At 41.5% G+C, this 22,594-nt stretch overlaps 2 protein-coding genes across 2 annotated transcripts in view; one reads left to right on the top strand and one right to left on the bottom strand.

Annotated features, from left to right (window-relative positions):
* The window catches only part of dctn1b (dynactin 1b), a gene marked incomplete at its 3' end in the record, with an annotated part of 39,336 nt that extends 32,779 nt beyond the window's left edge, over positions 1-6,557 (top strand). The window contains exons 16-29 of the mRNA XM_080042359.1: positions 203-363; positions 697-865; positions 1,058-1,126; positions 1,525-1,737; positions 2,160-2,321; positions 2,497-2,628; positions 2,830-2,955; positions 3,197-3,339; positions 3,770-3,936; positions 4,683-4,810; positions 5,245-5,431; positions 5,709-5,782; positions 5,907-5,996; positions 6,420-6,557. Of these exons, the coding sequence (XP_079898485.1) occupies positions 203-363; positions 697-865; positions 1,058-1,126; positions 1,525-1,737; positions 2,160-2,321; positions 2,497-2,628; positions 2,830-2,955; positions 3,197-3,339; positions 3,770-3,936; positions 4,683-4,810; positions 5,245-5,431; positions 5,709-5,782; positions 5,907-5,996; positions 6,420-6,557 (1,959 nt within the window). The remainder of the gene's footprint in view (positions 1-202; positions 364-696; positions 866-1,057; positions 1,127-1,524; positions 1,738-2,159; positions 2,322-2,496; positions 2,629-2,829; positions 2,956-3,196; positions 3,340-3,769; positions 3,937-4,682; positions 4,811-5,244; positions 5,432-5,708; positions 5,783-5,906; positions 5,997-6,419) is intronic.
* Positions 6,558-8,546: 1,989 nt separating this feature from the next.
* On the bottom strand, positions 8,547-22,056 carry alms1 (ALMS1 centrosome and basal body associated protein). Its single transcript, XM_080042207.1, has 20 exons — positions 22,003-22,056; positions 20,886-21,039; positions 20,539-20,659; positions 18,216-20,028; positions 17,827-17,980; positions 16,506-17,666; positions 16,269-16,384; positions 15,713-15,860; positions 14,595-15,467; positions 13,760-13,882; positions 13,199-13,354; positions 12,172-12,710; positions 11,377-11,739; positions 11,115-11,217; positions 10,766-10,909; positions 10,031-10,281; positions 9,540-9,687; positions 9,253-9,310; positions 9,021-9,120; positions 8,547-8,852 (listed from the first exon to the last, which is right to left on the bottom strand). The coding sequence occupies exons 1-20, from the start codon at positions 22,015-22,017 to the stop codon at positions 8,808-8,810; spliced, it is 6,585 nt and encodes a 2,194-aa protein (XP_079898333.1). The 5' UTR covers positions 22,018-22,056; the 3' UTR covers positions 8,547-8,807.
* Between the last annotated feature and the right edge of the window lie 538 nt (positions 22,057-22,594).

Raw genomic sequence — 22,594 nt, 5'->3', positions numbered from 1 at the left:
TATGTAAAAAATAAATGTAGGGACACAAGGCTATTTCATAATTCTTTATGAAGAAACAAACATCAGGCAAATCATTAATACTTAGCAAAGAAGCCACTCAACTGTTTATATGTTTCTAAATTCATTGTATATTTGTGTGTGTGTGTGCGTGTGGGTCTGTCTGTCTGTCTGTCTGTCTGTCTGTCTGTCTGTCTGTCTTTAGGCGGAGCTGATCAGTAAACAGGCCCAGGAGAAGTTTGAGCTGAATGAGAGCTGTGTGGATCGATCGGGGCTGAAGGGAGGAGTCGGGGAGCAGCTGAGCTTCGCCGGTGGTTTGGTTTACTCCCTCAGTCTGCTGCAGGCTACGCTACATAAATATGAACAGTACGTCTAAACCACAGTCACTAACATCAAGGGAGATATCACAGACCTTTCAGCCTATCGTCGCTTAATTTGGACTTTTTACCCATTATTTATTTATTGAATTACAAAGTGGAATAGTACACATTGACTTGTTGTGCATAATTTGCACTTACGTCTGTGAAGAACCATAAAAGTAACCATAAGGAAGAAGGAATATAGGCATGAAATTAACTGAAAATGCTCATTAATTTCCAAAGGTTATATGTAAATGTGAAGGCTATAAAATTGTTGTGTGACTCTATACTCTTAAATGGTATATATACGCTCTAACAAATCTGTGTGTGTGTGTTTCAGGGCCCTGTCTCAGTGCAGTGTAGATGTCTATAAGAAGATAGGCGCTCTGTACCCGGAGATGTGTGTCCACGAACGTTCTCTAGATTTCCTCATCGACCTGCTGCACAAAGACCAGCTGGATGAGACGGTTAATGTGGAGCCGCTCACCAAGGCCATTAAATACTATCAGGTAAACACACACACACACACACGATTATTTCGCCAAAAAATGTACATGAAAGGAGGATATATTTATTTGGTAATAATGTCCATCCCGCCATGTGTTTATTGTTTTTTTTTTAAATAAATTGATTGCAAACATACAGTTAGAGAGCTTATTAGTTTGACATACTTTTTATACACAACTTTTGTCCCTTCTCAGCACCTGTACAGCATCCACCTGGCAGATCAGAACGAGGACTGCACCATGCAGCTAGCCGATCACATCAGAGTGAGTACCAGCAGCACCAGCCGGCTGTGAGGAATATACACAAAGTAAAAGTAACAGTAGAACCACCTTTTTCTTTAAACAGGTTTCTAGGGTCATGAAATGCCTGGAAAGGTTTTGAAATTAGAAAAAATGTTTACCAGGCCTGGAAAATGTTTGAAATGAACTGAATAATTTGGAAAAGTTTTGAATTTGCAATTTTTTTTTGGCTAGTGTTAAAAATATGTTCATAAAAATCCCCAAACATGTCTTAACAAAATAGTTCCTTTACTTATTTATTTTTTTCAATCTAGTTGCCTTTTTCTTTCAAGCCCAATCAGCTTTTCTGTTAAACAGGTTACTAACATTAACACACGTGTCTTCACCAGCTTAACATTCCCCTGTTGTGTGTCCATGTCCAGTTTACCCAGAGTGCCCTGGACTGCATGGCGGTAGAGGTGGGGCGTCTGCGTGCGTTCCTTCACACGGGTCAGGAGAAGGCCGACCTGGCCGTGCTGCTCAAAGACCTGGAGACGTCCTGCAGTGACATCAGACAGTTCTGTAAGAAGATCCGCCGCAGGATGCCGGGGACAGACGCACCGGGGATACCTGCAGCACTCACATTTGGAGAACAGGTAACAATGGCAACCAGACCTCTTTACTGTACAGTTTTTGGTTCAAGTCAAAGCTTATATTACTGTACATTTAATTATAATTTCAGGCTAAGTTAAGTTTATTTTATTCCTGCAGAAGATGAAAAAAAAAAATCAAGATTGATCACTAGGAACTTTTTAGTAGAATATTGACAAATATAAAGAACTCAGTGATACCTCAGTAGGTAACACCGCTAACTTTTATTTGGTGCAGTAAATCAAATCAAGTTTTTATTTATATAGCCATTTCCCTCAGTGGGCTTCACAGTCCATACACAATATGACAAGCCCGCTAAACCAGGGTTCGATTCCTGGTCAATTCCCTTAATGTTAACTAATGTAACGCTAACTGTAATGTAACGCTAACTGTAATGTAATGATAACTGTTGCCCTTTGCCCCCCAGGTGTCAGACACCCTGTCAGACTGCAGGAAGCACCTGACCTGGGTGGTGGCTCTGCTGCAGGAGGTGGCAGCGGCCGGAGCTCAGATGATGTCGCCGCTCGGGGAACAGGAGGGACTGGCCGCCGTCAAACTGGAGGACGTGGCCTTCAAGGCAGGAGAGCAGGTACACACGACATTACAAACTATTTATTTATTTATTTAAAACAGTCAGACGCATATTGATGAATGAACTGCAATGAAACTAACGTAGGAAAAAGAGACCATGGGGAACTCAAACATTTTAATAAAACACACCTACAGCTCCAGATATTGACAAGCAAACTTCACATCATTTTCAGATCTATGGATCCCAGGGCGCCAACCCCTACGAGTTACTGCGACAGTCCTGTTGCATCGTCATAGCAACCATGAACAAGATGGCCACCGCCATGCAGGAGGGAGAGTACGACTCAGAGAGGCCTCAGAACCAGGTGACAATGTGAAAAAATAAATAGATATGTATGTATGACTGTACAGGTCTGAGTTCTTACCTGGACATGATCGCTAAGGTTTTTTGATTTGTTTGCCAATAACCAATTGCTCCTAGTGGGATTAATAAAGTAGTTTGAATTGAATTGACAGCAGGATTGGATTTTTAATATTTTTTTCCACTGTTTTTCTTTTGTCAGAACCCTGCTCCAGTGGATGTGCGCGCCGCTGCACTTCGAGCTGAAATCACTGACGCAGAAGGTCTGGGCATGAAGCTGGAAGACAGAGAGACCGTCATCAAGGAGCTGAAGAAATCCCTCAAGATCAAGGTGGGTTTGGATGCAGAGTGTTCTTTGATTCCAAGCCACATACGAAAACATTTCAGTATCTTTGGGATCTGGACTACGAGGTCGGACAGAAAAAAAAACCCAGAAAAGCCACTCAGGAAACCACAACTGGCAAATCCAAATGGACTTCTTGCATCTAATCTTTCACACAGTTAAATACTATATTGGTTAATTGCTTCAATGAAAATCTACTAATAGCATGAATTCTTTGTGTGTGTTACAGGGCGAGGAGCTGAGTGAGGCCAACGTGCGTCTCAGTCTGCTGGAGAAGAAGCTGGACAGTTCGTCTAAAGACGCCGACGAGCGAGTTGAAAAGATTCAGACCAGACTGGACGAGGCCCAGACTCTGCTCAAGAAGAAAGAGAAGTAAATACAACGTCTGGCTGTAGATTCAGGCTCATGACTGTCCGCCACAGATCTCTATAGGCGGAGATTTTCAGGGGGGGATGCAGGGGATATTTCCCCCTTAATATGTAGAAGAGGTAGATTTGTCTTCCTCAAAAAAAAAATTAAAAGACGAGGCCTTAGGATAATTTTAAAGGCCCGATGTGAAGTGTAACAGACAAAATGTTGTCTTCTTGCTAGTAACTTGTGTAAATTCCCACTTTTCATATTGACATACTTTCAAAAGCACTATTGCTTTACAGAAAAAAAAACATCTCCCACCATAAATTTTATGCAGAAAAGGCACAAATCGGTGCATACAAATTTAAAAGAAAGTAGGGCCCCTAAAAGCCCCACATAATATGTTTAAACCAAACCTACGCCACTGTCTACAGCTGTGCCATGTTTACAGGGAGTTTGAGGAGACGATGGATGCGCTGCAGGCCGACATAGACCAGCTGGAGTCAGAGAAAGCCGAGCTGAAGCAGAGAATCAACAGCCAGTCAAAGAACACCGTGGACGGGCTGAGAGGGACCGGACCGTCGGGGATCGCTAACATAGTCACAGGAGGAACTGGAGGTTAGTGGAGAACTACATGTTCTTATGTGGTGGTTTCTAGATAAGCAAGTGTAACTCATTCTTAAAACCACTTTTCTCTTAACCAGACTAAAAACAAATCATGAGAAGTAATTTTAAACACTTTTGGGGTTATTTATCATCATTTTACCTCCAACCACTTTGTATAACCCTCCTCTTTGTCTTTACTCTTTTCTCTTTGTGACTTTTAATCTCTCACTTTACCTTCTTCAGAGGAACAACAAGGTATCTACCTGCTAGTACTGGTGCCTGCTGTTGATCCTGCATGATCACTTTTGTTTAAAAAAGAACAAAACACTGAAATTAAATGTTTAAGCTGTGCATGGTTTGACGACAGTTAAATACAACATGCATGGTTTAAGCCCAGGGCTACACATCCCGCATCTACTACTGATTTTATTTAATATTTGTGAATTATTGTTATGTACTGCTGGAATTTATTTTGACATAATGAAAAATACATCAAGGCAATATTGTATGGTAACTGGTAGAAAAAAAGTTTTACATTTAATTTGATGAACCTGCAGAATCCTGTTAGAAAAACAATATGACTTTATGAAGCATTTTTTGTGCGTAAATTATATCAATTAATGTGATATTGGAGAAACAAATCATACATACGAATGTACATCATCTCCTTGCATGGTCTTAATCCACATTGAGCAACTCTGTTCAGTATGATTTTAAAATCCTAATCCGGTAACATGTCTCTGCTCTCTCTCCTACAGCTAACACGATGCCTGGAGTGGGCTCAGGCTCGGGCGTCACGGTGATAGACTCTCCGTTGTTAACCAATCAGATCGAAGCTCAGAGACTCTGTATCAAACACCTCAAGAATGACAACAACAGACTCAAGGTGGGAATCAGCTCAAAATCTGACTTACTGTATAGAAACATATTGAAGTAGGATACTGAAATTAGTAAGAACACAGCGGCACAGTAATGAACAAATGCACACTTAAAAACTATTTCTTGGATACATTTGTTTTTAACTGGCCCGTTTCTTTAATGACAACTTGATCTCTTCATGTTCTTGGGATATATTCACATGCACATCTGTTCTGTGAATTTGGCCCATTAAGACGGCCACACATGCATTTCGATAGATAAGTTTTTTTGTAAACAACCCGCCGTTATTAAACTAATGTTATTCATAAACCTCATTGTGGCATTGCTGAAGATGTATAACCTTGATACAATCATAGTAATTTAGTTATTTTATTTGATCCACTTTGCTGCTGTAATGTCAATATATGTATTGCTTTTTTAACATATGTTCCCCTATCTCAGGCGGAGAAGATGCGTGCCCAGCTGGCCTCCCTGCCTCCTCTCCACGTGACTAAACTTCCCTCCAGAGACGGCGGTCGCCCGGAGGTCGTCTCCGGCGCTCTGTACCGGAAGACAGACCAGCTGCTGGAGACGCTGCTGCAGATGAGCGCCAACGTCAAGGTGGTCGACATCACCGGGAAAACCCCAGGTGTGTGTGTGTGTGTGTGTGTGTGCGTGCGTGCGTGTGTGTGTGCGTGCATGTGTGTGTGCGTGCGTGCAGCACAACGCAAGTCTTCAAAGAATCCTATTTTTGTGTCAACCAAAGTTTTATTGTTTCTATTTGATTCACTCACTAAAATCTCTGTGTGGTCTTGACAGTCCAGCCGCCAAAATCTAGATGAGTAAAGTGATAAAATGTTGATACATTCATTTGGGTTGCCTTTAGTTTGACAGAGCACCTAAAGTAGTAATTATTTGTGTTGCAGTGACACCTAGTGCTCAGCTCCTGGAACAGACGGCCAGATTACAGTCCCTGAAAGACACTCTGGACAGACTGAAGGTAAATAACACACTACAGTGAAAACTATTCTAATAATAATAATACTACTAACATCCTTAAAATACATTACAGGTAATAATTCAGGAATAATCTAAATGTTCTTCTTCAATGTCGTCACTGTCAGGATGAAGTAGGAGAGCACGTGGTCAACCATCATGCTGGAGCTCGAGTCTCCTCAGACTTTGCCACGTTCCCTTCCACATCGTTTGTGAAGGTATGAGCAGCACCACACAGACACACTGTCAGTCTGAGCTCATTGTCTCATATAAACCTTTTTTAAATTCTAAATAAATCATCTTTTACATTTGTGGAAAAAATCATTAAATAAAAAGTAATGTCCACAAACAAACAGTTGCTTTTTAATTTCAAACTATTTTTTGTTGTATTCCCATGAAAGCTTCTTGATCAGCTCTCCTTTAGTTTAAAAAAATACAAAGCTGCTCCATGATTATTTTTTTCTTTTCCATTTATTAGGAAAACACAATTAGATGTCCCAGGAGCAGACTACTACTTATACTAAAAACATTTAAATGTCTCAAAGGACACAATGGGGGATCTGGCAGGACTCTCTGTGTCAAGCGCCACTAGATGGATAAGGAAACTTGAAGATCTAAAACAAACTATTTTCTGCTTCCAGGCGAAGGAGGAGCGTCACGGTGACACGGTGCTGGTGGGGCGGGTCAGTGTCCCGTGTCCCCGCGGTCAGGAGCAGGTCCATCGCCTCGTCCTGTCACAGACACAACTGCAGAGAGTTCACAGTCTGCTACGCACCTGAACTACACACCTGTTCAGTCTGCTTAGGACTTAAACTACACTTCACCTGCCCTACTATCCTGCCTGCTGCATCTACACAACAACTGCAACAGCAACAACAGCAAGCCCCCACTCCCATTATCAACATCTCCACTCCAGGGCCAAACAAGTCAAACCAGGAGGTATTTTAGTTGAACAAACGTGTACGGGGACGGCCTGTGTCTTCTTTGAAACGCAGCTTATTCTGCGACAGTTTAAAACCAGTCTGATTTGGATTTTAAATATTTGGGACTCGTCTGGGCCACTCGAGTTTAAATAATTCGATTAGTAATTCTACCTAATTTTTTTATAACGTGTTATTTTCTGAATCGAATTTAAAGTAAAATTCGATCATGACCATGAAGCATCATATTTACTTAGGCCTGTAACACTAAGTGATACCAACACTATCAAATATCTCTTTTTCATTTTGGTGAAACCTCAAAAGGACTTTGACAGTTGGTCTTAAAATCTAATTCAGCTCAACTTGGTTTTCAAATTGACTTAGATGAAACTTCTGCACTTCGGCCGGTCTACAAATTGTAGCTTACAGCAATATAGTTGTATGGCCAGAAAAATAAGAAGAAACACTTGCACCTGCACTGCTGCATGCTGCCCAGATTTTCACCAATATATATCGTATATATAATTTTTTGTTGCATAGATCATTTCTCAAACTGGTCTTTGGCCCTGGTGTGGAACCCGCAAAGTGGTTTATATAGTGTTAGGCCAGAAGAACATTGGATTTTGCTCCACGTTTCTGTGTTAACGTTAATACACAGGATCATGACTGTGCTACAATATTTAAAATCAGGTGTCAACGGTTGTGTGCTCCATTTTTATAACCTTACTGTCTAAAGGGAACGGAGGATTACGTGATTTAGAAAAAAAGAATATTAATAATAGATTTGTCCATTCAAAGTGGTGGGCATTTTACTTTACTGTGATTTGGTCAAAGAGACTTTTTGCACATATAACGAAACCATAGAGAACGAAATCTGCACAGTCGCTTTATTTGGATGTAACTTTATTGCTTCAATGATCTGATGACAAAAGTGATTTTTAGATAAAGTTACAATTAAGTAGATGTCCGTCTGTGTGGTGGATTTATTATTTGATTTTAACCTTGTGGACTGCACAGAAGAAAAGCTAATTATTCTCAAGAGATTTTACGTGTTTTTATTTATTTAAGAACTAATTTATCAGTTAAATTATTAATTATTTAATACACAGGTGGTGTAAAAATGAAATCCAGTTAGCTATTAACGTCAACCACGTCTACATGCTTGGTATAGAACACACACCAGTTGTATTGGGAAAGTTACTGAATTACAAAAAAAATATCCAGAAAGGACCGTGTGTGTTACCTTTGTTCTGTGGAGATTCCTGTTGCTGTATTTGAAACGTCGTCCGAGCCTTAAAAACCTGCAGAGAGCCTTGTGCTAAAGAGCGGTCACTCACCTGCCTTATTTCTGATTTGATTAGAAAAATCCTTGTTTAAATGCAAAACCACCATCTTTGCCAAAGAATATTTGTTTTTCTTCACCACTTTTGCCATGGCTGATTTTTTTTTAAATACTTTTTTTAGATCATTAATCCGTAAATCATTTTTTATTTAACCGATTCTTAGACTGTTTACATGTGTTGTCATGACTTGAATTTTATTTATGATTAATTTAATGAATGGGCATAGTGCATTTACAGACCGTAACTGTAGTTTCAAGAGGGAAAAATGGCTGCAGACATTTCTTATTTATTCATTGTGTTATTTATGTGTTGTGTGAGTGAGCAGCTGATGTTCTGAACTCGTCTTACCTTTTCCTCGTGTGGCTTCCTGCTCTTGCACAACTGATAACTGATCAATAAAGACATTATTAAAGCCAGTGTGTGTCTGTCAACCTTCAATGTATTATTGAATACAATTGAGTATCTGCAGAAATCTACTTTATTTTTTACAATATACAGACGTTTTCAAGTTAAAACCAAAGTAAAAGACACTTCTGGTATGTAGGTAGAAAAAGTTACAAAATAAAATGTATCTAATGAGTAGAATTCTACTTTTCAACATTATCTTTCAGATACCAACTTTAAAACATTTGGTCACAAATAAATAAAATCTAATTTGAGCTCAGTTAGGTAGTTTGTTCTTAATGTTCTTAATCTAAAAAAAATAATAAAAATACTTAAAAACATTTGCACATTATTGATTTATCCAACAGAGTAAGAAGTTTGATCACTGCCACGCTGTTCTTCTTCCGTGGATATGGTTGGTGATTCTCTGAAAGACAAAAATCATTTTTATTCATACAAACTCACAAACTGTAGTAAAAAAAAACATCTTTAAGGTCCTAAACATAGTAATCATTTATATAAAATTAGTTCTTACAGAGATTGTCTGAATCATCTTGTTTTTTCTGGTCAAAATGTTGTTTTGTTTAGTTTGTACCTTGTTGAAGAGTTGAGCGTTGAGCCGATACGATCGATACTCTGCTTTCCTTCTTTCCTCCTCTCTCCTTCTCTGCACCTCTGGCAGACTGTCATAGATCCTGGAGAACAGACGACGTTACCAGCAAATAATCATTATTCATTTTATAATATAATTAATTATAGTCGACTTTTCTGCAACATCTGTGTTACACAAGGTATTACTATTCAAAAAGTCAGATCAAATCTCTTACTGTTTGGATCTCTGGATCATCTCCTTCCTGGGAACAGCTCTCAGCAGCACAGCGGGGCCTGAACACACATTAAAGAAATACTCTAGATTTTAAAATTACACCTTTAAAAAATACTACAAGTAATGGATCCTTCTGTACAATGTACAATGCATGTGCAGAAACTGTTCAAACGGGGCTCTGAAAACTAAAAACAGAGACCACTGTGATTCTATGAGCCAATAACTAAGTTTCTGACCGATTTGACTCCCCATTTAGGTTTGTTGTATATAAAGCTGGTAGTGTTGTACCTGCGTGCCTGGGCAGCGGTCTGTACAGCTGCTCTCTCTCTCTGCTGAATATGTCCTGCAGCTTCCTCTCCTCTGTCTGTCGCTCCAAACGCCTCACGCGCTGCTTCGACTCAGAGACAAAGTCAGGACGACGCATCAGCAGAGCCTCCTGGAGGGTGGAACAGGGTTGTGTACCAGAGAGAAGGGCCACAAGTTAGATACTTTTTTTTTTTTTTTTTAGGTATTTCCACCTTTATTGACAGTTGAGGAGTGACAGTGACACTTTTCTTTAGGGTCAACAAGTACAAAACTGATTTTTTTTTTAAATTAATCATCTGTTCTTTTCAAGAGGACAGAGGAGGAACCTGAAATGTGCTGACCCAACGCAAACAACAATTTACTTCAAAAGGACAATTCATAATAAAAAGTTTCATACTTCTTAATTATACAAATAACCCATTTTCCCTTAACACAGGAGCCTGTAAAGTGATGTTTTAGTAAAAGACAAATACCTGGAGAGTGATCCGTGCCAAACCAGAGGGAATGGTTTTAGTTGTTGGGTCTAGTTCTGGTTCAGTTTGATGGATGTCACTGTGCTGTGTGTTTTCTTCTTCATGGACTTGTCTCTGTCTGAGCGGTTCTCTCCACGGAGGGACTCGACTGTACGGCTCAAACCAGGAAGTGCTCGGTTGCTGCGACGACTCCTCGTTCTCCTTCCGCGCCTCTGACCTCATGTCGTCAGCGGAGACGAACCAAGAAACACCTGGAGACAAGAATTCAAAACCAGTCAAATCAATGCGAGAAATGAGTTCTAACTTCTAGGTATGTATACAGAAGGCCTATATGTTTTATGTAAAGGATCATGTACTATAGCTAACAGGTAATGACTAAAGACAGACAAGGTGAGCAATAGCCTGGCTGCAAAATTAATGAATTAATTGAAACAAAATACTTAATTTTAATTAGTTTTTTGTTGGAATAGTAACTGTTCTATCTATCAGCGGATTGTTATGATAGGGAGTGATCGAACAAAACAATATCCCTCTAGTAACATTCTGTTACCCATAGCAACGGTGAATTATCCTTAGTAGGTCAGCTAATCCAGAAATATCAGCAGGCCATGATCGACCAATCAGAACACAACATTTATCAGCCGGAGTGAAAGGTCTGTATTACAATATTTATTTATTTGTTAGGGACAGTGCATATTATATGGCCACAGTTGCCTCATGTATAGTGTGCTGTACCTTCGGGGTAGGTCTTAGGGGGAACCTTCTTGCTCCTCCTCTGTTTGCGTGAGCCCTGGGTCTTGGAGGGCGCAGGAGAAGGAAACGTGGTTCCAACATCTCTGGTGTGGCGTCGAGTCCCGTTACGAACAAACTCCAGACCACCTGAAGGGACAAAGGACATTTTCTATATACAATATTGACTTTGCTATTTATAATGTCTCTTATCCATCTGTCATATTTTTGACACAGATGACTTTTTCAGTAGACAGTACTACCCGCTTCTACCCAGTTGAATTATGGGTTGTTTGTTTAATTAAGCTAACGAGTAAAAAGTACCAATACTCATCATCGGGGTTTGTTAACTGACCTGCCTGGATGCCTTTGTTGAGCAGTCTAACAGGCTTCTTGGAGCGGCCGTGGTGAGAGGGGAAGGTGTAAGTGCTGGTTGATGAGGCAGAATCAGCAGTGACCTGTAGAACAATGCAATGACATCAGACATTTAGAGCTGTTCAATACCTTTCATTAGAAGTTTTATTATATTTGCATTGTTCTCACTTTGTTCTGTTCTCCTGCATAAGCCTTTATTGAATAAGTTTGACACATTACAGTAAGACTAAAAGCAGACTTACAGTGGATTCATCAGTGTTGGTGGTTTCCGACATAGTGACAAAGTGAAGCGTCTCTTGTCTTATTCCTCTCCTGTGTCCCTTCCCTTCTTTCTGCTTGTCGATGGCGCTGTACAGTTTACTGAGGCCGGAGTTGGTTTTCAGGTGTTGGACTCTGTGTGCGCCGAACGCTCGGACCAGCCGGGCCGTGTCTATGGTGGACATGGAGCCCGACATGGTGGACACGGTCTCGGACTCCAGGTGTGGACTGTGGGAGGAGTTATCAGAGACACTGGAGGAGTTGGAGTCACTGACGTCATCGTCTGCAGGTTGAGAATGTTCCTGAAGCTTCTGTGTCCAGGCCGAACGACGCACGGGACCGTCAACCTAGGAATCAGAAATCAGTGTTATTGTCACTATTATAATACACATTCAGCATAGGAGGAAGAGATGTATTGTTCTCAATAGATCAGGGTATGATACACATAAAATCAGGCATTAATTTAAATGGACATACATTCAAATTTCATAAAAAGAGGAAGCATTAAAAGAATGCAATGCTGGTTGTCAAAATCACTCTTAGTCAAAATCAGTAAATCTCCATTCGTGATCTGCTACCTGTTATGTCCATACTAGCTACGTGGGCCCCTTTGTTTACATACCCGTTTACAGAGCCTAGCCTGTGGATATTAACACTGGATTTTATTTCAGCACACACACAGCCTGGTTTTGACAACCAGCCTTCTCCAGAACACTGACTCCACCTTTAAAGTGCTTGAGCCCATACATCATGTTCATCTCATTCTAGCTCACTCTTACCTTCTTCTCCGTGTCCCTGTCCCGTGAAGCACCTTTTCCTCTCCTTCCTGTACTTTCTCCTGGACGACCACTAGCCTCCGATGTATCCGCAGCATTCTTCGTGTTGTGAATAATGCGAGACAGACGCTCTAGTCGCTCCAGAAGTGTTGCATCTCTGCCGTTGGTCGGTCGTGATTCCGCCACGCTCCACTCATCACAGAATCTCCCCCACAGTTGGTCCAGTGTGCTGCTGTGTGGCTGGGGGTTGGGGTCCCTTCTCTCTTGGTCTCGCTCCCCTCCTACCCGTGGTGGGAGAGAGCTTTCGTCCCGTTGATGGCTCACATTGTTGGGATCCATATTCACATTAACAGGCCTGAATCTCTCACGGCTCGGCCCGGGTTGGTCATAACGTTGGAAGTGCACCGGGCTGGTTCCCTGGTCTCTCCTGGTTGAGGCTTTTTGGTTGGTAGATGAAGTCACGCTGGTAAAGGCAACGGATACATGGGAACTAGACTTGTTCACATGGGTTTGGGAGGTTTTGTTTGCTGACACTGAGGCACCTGTGAGGAGAGACATGCTTGGTGTTAAGAGCTGCAGTGTGTAATATCGGAATATTGAGTTGTATATAGTGGTGGAAGTTCTAGATTGGAACGCTCTCTAGGCAACCCTTAATTTCGAATAATAACAGAAGCTACAGAAGCCTTCAAAGACAAGAAGTTAGTAACTAAAGATGGCATCATCAAGTCTTTGGTTAATATCAAGTGATGAGGAGAAGATGTAGTATTTACTTATTTATTCTGTTCTGAAATTTTTAATAATTTTACCTGACTGACACAATTTAAATGAAGTGTTACCAAAAATAACCAATGACAGACTTGGTTTTGCAATTCATGGACAGTTAACGCTTGTTTCTCCACATTTGATTTCACAATGTTATAACACTGCACCTTTAAGGAAGTAACTACAGTGTGTATATGCGTATTGTTTGTGTGTGTGTGTGTGTGTGTGTGTGTGTGTGTGTGTGTGTGTGTGTGTGTGTTCAGCTCACCTCTGTGTGCAGGCTGGTTCATCTTGAATGTGTCTGTTTTCAACCTCTTGCTGTAGATTCCCTCTGTGTGTCTGATAGTGACTCCACGGTCCAGCCCGGGGTCTTGGTGTCCCAGGACGTCACTGTTGAAGCGTGGAGGCACAGCGTCATCCGAGCCTGGGAACAATTCAAAAGTGTTACCTCATTTGCAATGCTACTAAAAAAATATACCAAAAATTCTTCATTTTCAGCCCGACACCCACAGTCCCCTCTACCTCTCTGCTGGGGCCTCCCTCTCTCTTTGTCTCGCTCAGCCCCCGAACATGAATAATTAATGTGTTGCCTGGTGTATGTTACAATAGACCAGCTGCTACACACACAGGCACAAGGGACATCAGAGCACTGCCTCCTTATTGATTGCAAGATTCAACTGACAATTTGATGAACTGGATTTTTACATTTTATTTGATTAATGTTTTAATAATGTGTGTATGTGTCTGAATGTATTCAGTTCAAATTATTTTCAAAGTGACATGTAAACATCAAAGTTGCTTAGCAGAGATACACCTGAGTGGATTGTACCTGTGTGTGTGCTCTCCATGGTGGTGTCAGACGGGTGGGTAGAGGAGACGTCGGCTTCTGTTTGAGGAACGTAGAAAAGCTCTTCACTGCCACGCGGTTTGTAAGGCAACAGGACAGGCACTGCTGGAAGAGGACGGGAGGGAGGGAACAGACATCTTTACAGTCCACGAATGAATCAAACAATGTTGTTGAGATGGACTTATCATCCAAATGACTTATGGTCTGGATTTTAGATTTTAAGCCTTAATCATCAAAATAAAAAATAATTAAAAAAGGCTTGAAATATTTCACTTTGTGTAAGGAATCTAGCACTGTGGCGACTGTGGCTCAGGTGGTTAAGCTGGTTGGCCAACGATCCTAGGGTTGGCGGTTCGATCCCCGCCCGGCCACTTGTGTCATGGTCGTTGTGTCCCTGGGCAAGACACTTCACCCACCTTGCCTCGTGTGAATGTGTATGTTTGAGGTGGTGGTCGGAGGGGCCGATGGCGCGGAATGGCAGCCTCGCTTCTGTCAGTCTGCCCCAGGGCAACTGTGGCTACTATCGTAGTTTACCACCACCGGTATGACTGTGTGTGAACGAATTGAACCTGGAACCCTGTAAAGCGCTTTGAGTACCTTGAAAAGCGCTATATTAATTAATTATTATTATAGCATATATGAAAGTTGAACTTTTTGAATTAAATTGAACTTTTCCATCATATTCTAATTTTTTTCGAGAGGCCTATATTCTTTTTCAGTTTATAGTTATTTAGAAAAATTAAACTACTGTCACATAACTAAAAATAACAGTTTTTATTATTCTGTTATAATTAAATTAAATCCATAACAAGCCTACCTGGTGTTTCCGTGGTTGTGGTTCTTGGTGACACCACACCTCTGTTAACTGGTGTAAAGAGTTGTGATGACGTCATCGTTCCCTGGGTTACAGCCGGTTTGAACAGGGTGGATGTGTCCACTCTGTCCGGCACTCGCTCGTACCACTCCGGTGGACTTGACAAACCCACTCCTTCGTCTGGACTGCTGGCTATAGGGGAACGTCTTAGGGGCCCAAATTCTTTACGTGGCAGCTGTGTCCCAGCGTCTGTGTTTCCGTAGCTGTGATCGGCTATTTTGGGGGAGAGAGTGAGGTGGACGTGTGAGACGTGACCTATGCTGGGTGGAGATTCGGAGGTGGATGAACTTGCCTGTTCGGTTTCATGTCCAACACCAGATATAGCGCTGTCCTGCACCAATAACTCATACTCTCGTTTGAAAGCCTGTGAGCTGTTTACTTTAGCGTTCACTTCCTCTCTGTCTAAACCTTGTGACGGTGGAGGAGATTTTTCAAAATGGCCTCCAACAGCATCTTGCCTCTTTTGATTGGCTGGTGTCGACTGCAAAATCAGGTTTTGGTTTCTGGAGTAGAGACTTGGTTCAAACACAGATGCCTGATCCGTGGATGTTTTATACTCTTTATCCATGGTAGAGGTAAGCTGGCGGTCAGTTTTAGCATGGTCAACTGTAGATAGCTCAGTTAGGTGTAGCATAGCCGGTGCAGGGGAGGTGGAGGGAGAAGGAGAGTTGGAGCGTCTGCGTGTGGCGATGGTGATAGATGTGAGGGCTTGGAGGTTTGTCCTGGGGAGGGTCACACCTTCTCTGACAGCGATCTCACGGATCTGAGCCTCCAGATCTTGGTAAGGAGGAGGCGGTGCGCTGGAGCCAGGGAGATCTGTAGATAGATTAGATGGATTGATACTTTATTGATCCCGAAGGAAAATTCTGATATCCAGTAGCATAAATATTAACCAACATGTCAAAATTAACCAAACGCACCCCAACACACACACCAACCCCTGTCAAGTTAAAACTGTCGAACACTTAAAGAATTAAATAAACTTTGCTTAAAAAAAATTCAAATTAAATTTAAGTGTAAAAAATACTAATTAAAAACTGAGTTAAAACAAGTTAAATTACTTGTACTGAGGCCCTGCAGTGGCTGGGACGGCTGCTTGTTAGCATCACTGACAGCAGTGAATGTCTCAGTTTTCTGAAGCAGATCCTCCCGTCTTGGGATTCTCACACTGGACGCTGCACTGCTCTCTGTATCCGTGCTCAACTGACTCTGAAAGGAGAAGCAAAATACAAGAGTGTTAAACTGTGATCGCAGGCAATGTCCAATCTATGTTACTTTGTGAATGAATTCAAACACCACAAAAGATCCAAATAAAAACCTTTTTTCACTGCAAAATTGCTCTGGAAACATTGTTCAAATTCAATATTTCCAAAGGTTGACACACCATGCCTGCATCACAGCAGTTACCTTAAGCATGAGACCTGAGCTGTCCACAGATTGAAGGCAGACATCAAAAATGACAATAAAAAATGTTTTGTTCAAATTTTTTGAAACATGAAAATAAACATTTGTCAGTTAATTTACAATATTCATAAATGTAGTAAATTGCTACAAATTATTCTTTGTATGAGTAAAACTGATATTTTAATGATAAAGAGCTTTTTATCAGTACTTTACCTTCATAGGGTTTTTTAACAGCAGCTCTCTCTTGATCTCTTCAATCCGCCTTCTGTCTTCTTTGTCCAACTCCAGAGGCTCACACTGCTGTCCGGATATCTTCAGCTTTAGCCACTCTGCCAAACGGAAACATTGCATCGACAGTGTTGTTGTTATAACTCAGAATTCCTCATGGGGGCGACAGAAGTTACGCACTATAGCTTTATCCCTCAACATTACAATTTGAATCCCCTTTACCTCTGGCTTTGCTCTCCTCCAGGTCAGTGAAGCTGGTTGTACTGGAAACCATCGTAGCTGGAGATTCAGTCTGCAGTAACTTTGCCACTCTGACGGCCAGCGAGCTCCCACTGCTGCCATCACTCATCACTGCCTGATCCGAGTCTTCTAGGACGGGCGAGGGGGAACTAACGCTACCGCTACTCTCTACCGGACCCTCCAAAATGGTCTGTGTTTCCTCCTCTATGCTACCTGCTATGTCTGTAGGCGTAGAGTCCCCTTCTGTACTAGTGAATGCTGGCGATGGGTTGGTGACTGGTTGCTGTGGTGTGATGACTGCGTTGTCGGGGGGAGCGGCGCTGCAGCCCTCTGGCTCTGCCCGGCGAGCTGATTGGGAAAGTACAAAGGGACCGGCATCTCGACTGACAGTGTTATCTGGTTGCCTTGTGTATGTAGCTGTGGCTGGTGTGGTGATAAGAGCTTGTTTGACTGTGGATGGATTATTAGTAGTATTGGGTTGCTGTGATGACGTCATCCCCTCTCGACCAATAGATTTGTCTCGGAGTTTCTCTAAGAGTAGCATTGAGTCGGATGAGGACCGCGCCCACGGCAACGATGAGCGAGATCTAGAATCTCCAGCAGCAGCGGAGAAGGATGAGGAGAATAAAGAGTCTGTGAAGCTGCTGCTTTTCTTCTTCATTGAAAGGAATATGTCGTCGTCCTCAGAGGGCAGACGGGGCGCCGCAGAGGAAAACGCAGAAGAAGAAGAACCAGTGGAGGCCATGTTCTCTGCCTGAGCGAGTAGATTACGGATTTCCAACAAAGCTTGGGAGCTAACGAAAGAGGTTTCTGCGATTTGCTCCATACTACGGTTCATGATGGGTGACTCCATATCCAGACACTTGGCAGCCTTGGTAGCTAGCTGGATGGTATTCTGGATGCCGTCCCCCTGTTGTTGTTGTAGGTTGGTCTTCTGTGTGGAGGGATAAGGCAGGGAGGAGGACGCCATTTTGTGCTGACTCTGGACAGCTACTGTATCCGACGGAGGTGAAGCCCGTTTTGGTCGGTATGGGATTGATGCAGCATTTGGACCGAGACTGTCCATGCTGAAAGGTATGGAGACACTGGAGTCCACTGACAGAACACTGCACCGGGAAAGCTCGACTTTATGGGGACTGCCACCTGAAAAAATACAATACGAGAGTTATTAGAGTAGAGTAAAACTTTAATGTCTCTTGGGGCAATTTGCTTTACAAAAAATTGCGGTAATAGGGTAATATAGGTACAGTTACCAATAAGCAGTTGATATATTGATCAGTAATATTTGTCAGTTTTGATGTACCTTCAGAGGGCTGGGCGCTCAGAGTTCCAATCGATCCTTTAATGGTACAGAGATCAGTGGGGGAGAATTCTGGCTCTCTGATTGGCCCTCTGGTTGCAAATGGAGTTAAGATTGTAGAGGGGGACTGGTTAATACCCAGGTTTTGGAGATACAGCTGCAAGAAAAAAAAAAGAAAAAATACAGGAATGTATGAGAATCATGAATACCAGACGATGTCACCAATATACAATTTTTTTTGTCAGCTACAATGTGCATGGTGAATAAAATTAACTGCTAAATGTAAATAGGCTAAAACTGATTATGCAGTTAAAAGAAATACTTAATCACATAGATTTAAAAATATTTTATAAGTTGGCATAATGCTTCTTTATACACAATTTTATTATTACCGGTATTCGTTCGTCAATGTTGAGCTCTCGTGGCCTGAGCGCAGGTGGTGGAGGTGTTGATACTTTAGAGGTCCAGTAGGGGGCGTAGTTATCCACCTCTAGGCTGACGACAGAAGAAGCTCCAACGGAAGCTGCTAATTTCATCCCACTGTCTTTACTACCTTCAGAACTTGAGATTGTCGTATCGAGTGAGAAATCGCTGAACTGACCGAGGCTCATACGAGGCGTGGGTTGAACTGTGGCACTTTGCTTCTGATGAACATCAAGTTGAGTCTGAACTTGTTCTTCTTTTGCAGGTTTCTCCATCAGCTGATCTTTCTGGGTCGCCGCTACAACCGTGTTAATAGAGGATTGGGACTGTGACTGTCTTGCTGTAGGCCCGGTGTTATCTTTGTCATTGGGAGCACTGCCTACAGCCTCCCCTCTTTTGGTAAAAGAACCATGGGGAACTGTGGAAACGCTCTGTGCCTCATTCTGATTGGTTGCACTAGTTGAAACAGAAGTCTGCTGCTGTTGTAAACTACTTGCATGCTGACTCAGGAGCCGATTGAGTGTGTCAGAAACTGCGTCGTAAGCTTTCTTTTTAGGAGAGACGCCGGAAAACCCTTGCAGTGCCAAGCTATCAAATACAGGCGTCTTGTTTGAACTCTGGTTGGCCCGCCATGATTCCACTTTCTCCATATAGCTGAGAATGGGGAGAGAATGGACTTTTGCTTCTTCTTGGGACTGATTTGCTGTGCCTTGGCGGAGAACATCGGTCAAAGGAAAAGCCTGCTGTGGAGAGATCTTTGTGTTTGACTGATATGAGGATTCTATAGGAGAGAGTCCCCCTAATTTAGCCTTGACACTGGATTTGGGCGGGGCTTTAAAGACCCCTGGAGTGGACTGAGACTGTGGTAGAAAACCCAGGTAAGACCCTTCAATCCCCGTTTGGTTCCAGAGGTTTTGACCTCTAAAACCTTGTTCCACACCTGCTGAAAACTGCCCCGTCCACGGAACGCGACTAACATTTGTTCTGGCGACACTTGCTGGATTGCCTTCAGATTTGGCTGTGGGATACGGTGTGAGAAATTGACCAGGTGGTGTAGGAGTTTTCTGTGGTCTGTTTTTAGATTCAGATTCGGCTTGAAGGCTATTGCGCCTCTCCACCTCAAACCGCAACTCTCTTTGTAACGATTCACTGCTGTCGTCAGGCTGAGTGCTGCGTATCCCCATGGTGATGTTACCGACTTCGGAAATACGTCTCTGTGATTGGTCGAGGTATGAGCTTTTGTCAGGCTCTTGTTTCTGCTGTTGGGGAAGAGAAGCTTCACCCGGAGGACCTTCTCTTCTAACTGTGCTTTGGTCAATGGTCGGTGGTTTGCAAACTTTAGCACTTTTAGATTCTTCAGTTAAAGATACAGCGCTCTTAACGGAGGTCTCAGAGGAAAAGGCACTACTACTACTGGTGCTGGCCATGCCCACATCTTCCTGAAGGATTTTCATAAGATCCCGGGCAGGAATATTTTTACTCAGGAAAAAAGTCTCATCATCATCATCCTCCTCCGAGTCTTTTCCTCCGATACCTGCATCTTTTCTGGATGCCATTTTGTGTTTGTCAGTGGTGGTGATAAGTGGGGACTGAGCAGTTTCGTTTTGTCTGTCTTTGTCTGCCGGTGACAAACTGTGTTGTGACAGAGAGCAGTAGCTGCTTGCCCCTTCCTCAGACAGGACGGTGGCCTGGGCCAAAGGATGCTGGGACAGGGAACCAGCTGTAAGATCCTGGGCTGGACAGTGGAACGCCTCTGATGCCATGGACACGTCTGGATACCCCCTTTAGAAAAGTAAATGAATATAGAAAATAATAAATAATAATACAAATTTTAGAGAGCCCTTTTTTTAAATCTACATTACAAGGTAGCAGAAAGAAGACATCATCTCATTTTAAAATAGGGCTGGGCGATATGGCAAAAAATATTATCACGATTATTCTTTTGATATTGATCGATGTCGATATTGACGGTGACCACAATATATAGTGTGATACTGCTGAAGCCTGAAGAAACCAGAGTGTTAGTTAAACTATACAATGTTGTTTATTAGCATATTGTGATAAGAGAACATTGAATCACATTTAAATATAAACATTTAACTTCACAAACATGTTTTAACTGCACCTAACTAAACAATATAAGATAGCTTGCCTTGTAACCTATTGAAAATATTGAAAATAAAAATAAAAGCTCTGACTTCTTTCACGTTAAACTCCTCTGGCAAGGCTACAGCAAACATCTTGTAAGATGTAGACATCTTGTAGAGGCACAACCATACATAAATGTTTTACCTTAAAGGGGCAAATTCGTTGTCACTGTGTTGGAATAAAGAATATTCAGTGTAGTTGTGTTCAGCTCCAGCGTTTCCATGCAACAGAGGAAGAGCTGGAGACATGTTGCTGTCCTGAAATTCTGGTGATACAGAAAACACGGAAAGTTATTCACAGTTATAAAGAGGTTTACAACTTATAATCATGAGACAAAACAAAAAATATTTATATAGACCATATATTTTTAGTCAAAACCAAATAGTATAAACAATAACACGTTTTGTTCCTATATCACCTCATTCTGTTAAATATTATTACAAAAAGCAGAAGAAAGAGTGAAATTCATTGTTTTTATTTACTACCCATACCAGGCTGCAAATAGTCTCCCCACGGACGTTGGTTCTCCCAGTCATACATATCCAGCTTTGGCTTTGTCTGATCCAAACTGGAACGACTTTGAGCTTCCAGTTGGTTTATGGATGTTTGTCCAACGTGCTGAGTCACATCTTCATCTGCTGGCACCTGAGAAGAAACGACCACACTCTGTGAAACAAATCATCAAAGTAACTCACTGCTACAGTATACTCTCCAAAGCATTTGAATAATCCTTGTGACGCTCATCAGTTCAACATGTAAAAAAAGGTGCACCTGAATGTCGTTGTATGTTTGGTACAATGACATATGACAATAATATTTATCATGTTTTAAATGTATTGTATAGTTAACTATTTAAATACCCAGGACTATTTGTGTATACTTGGATGCTGCTAAATCTGTTGTACACTGTACAATGATAATAAAAAATTCTATACTGTCTCCACTTAAAATGACTATTGAACAGTGTAAATATAATAAATATAAGAGTTTAAGGTTATGGTCCTACTTTAAGAATTTCCTTATATTTTTGTTATTGTGTATTTATTTGGCTTTTAAAACTAAATGTAGGTTATTACCTTCATCTGTTTTTGTGATGAATGGTACTTGGCTGCTGTCAACTAACAATAATGTTACTAAAAGGACAGTCAATTTAAAAGAACTCACTCTGAAAATGAGATGGCTTTTCTATTGGCAGTGTAACTACATTGAATTATATATTATTTATCAATAAGTTGACACTCGAAAAAGATCAACAGGTTACTTGTTAGCTTGGCGAGACACATGATTACACTATCATAAAAAATGCTAACGTTTATAAGCAACCGATTAGCCGCCAGTAATGCAGGATACCATCTTTAGCACTGGAAACACATGATTTGGTCGGGAACTGTCAGTGATATTACTTTTAAAGGGAGTTAAGTTTAGAAACGAAACGTTGTTTGTCAAACTATAAATTGGCTATTGGTTAGCAGGTAGCTAGTTAGCTCTTGACAACGGCCAACGGTGGGTAAACTGTAGCCACATTTTCGAGTACCGAAGGAAGACACACAAAAACGCGCTATAACATTATTTCCAAACCAGGTATTGAGTCAAAGTTGAACAAATCACCTGTGGAGGATCCATATTGTTGATGTTGTTGTCAGTCCGCCACGGTGACCGCGCTTCCTGCAGCTCGTATCCAAGGACCGTTGCTAAGAAAAAATATCCCGGAAGTTCCCGCGAGAGGGATTTGAATTGCACGTCAAAGATCGTGTGTGTAACGGACGGGCATAGATCAGATAGTATAAACGGACGGGTCCGTCAAACTCAGTTGGAAGCTGAGGATGTATTACTACAGTATGAAAAAAAAGAAACAAGAAAACGAACATTTGATTTATTGATCTTTATAAGTAAATGTTCACATTCATAAAGCCAAGTTGCACCAGATCTCGCTCGTAATTTCATTGTTTTATAATTTAATTTTGATCCAAATGATTAACAATAAGAAATATGTGTACATTATGTTAGGCTGTGTTGCGTGATTGAAGCATTTTGGCCTAGGCTAGACATACTGATTATTGGTTGTTTATGTGCAACGTTAGTCAATTATCCTTCTTTATGGTTTTAAACCACTGCAATTGAAATTATTGAAAATTAGTGTGGCTTTTTTATACAATAAAACATGTATTTCCTGTAGATTTTACCAGCTTATAGGCCTCGA

This window comes from Ammodytes marinus (genome assembly GCF_949987685.1).
Source record: "Ammodytes marinus genome assembly, chromosome: 15".
Taxonomy (NCBI): Eukaryota; Metazoa; Chordata; class Actinopteri; order Uranoscopiformes; family Ammodytidae; genus Ammodytes; species Ammodytes marinus.
This window is presented reverse-complemented; position numbering and strand designations above follow the sequence as displayed.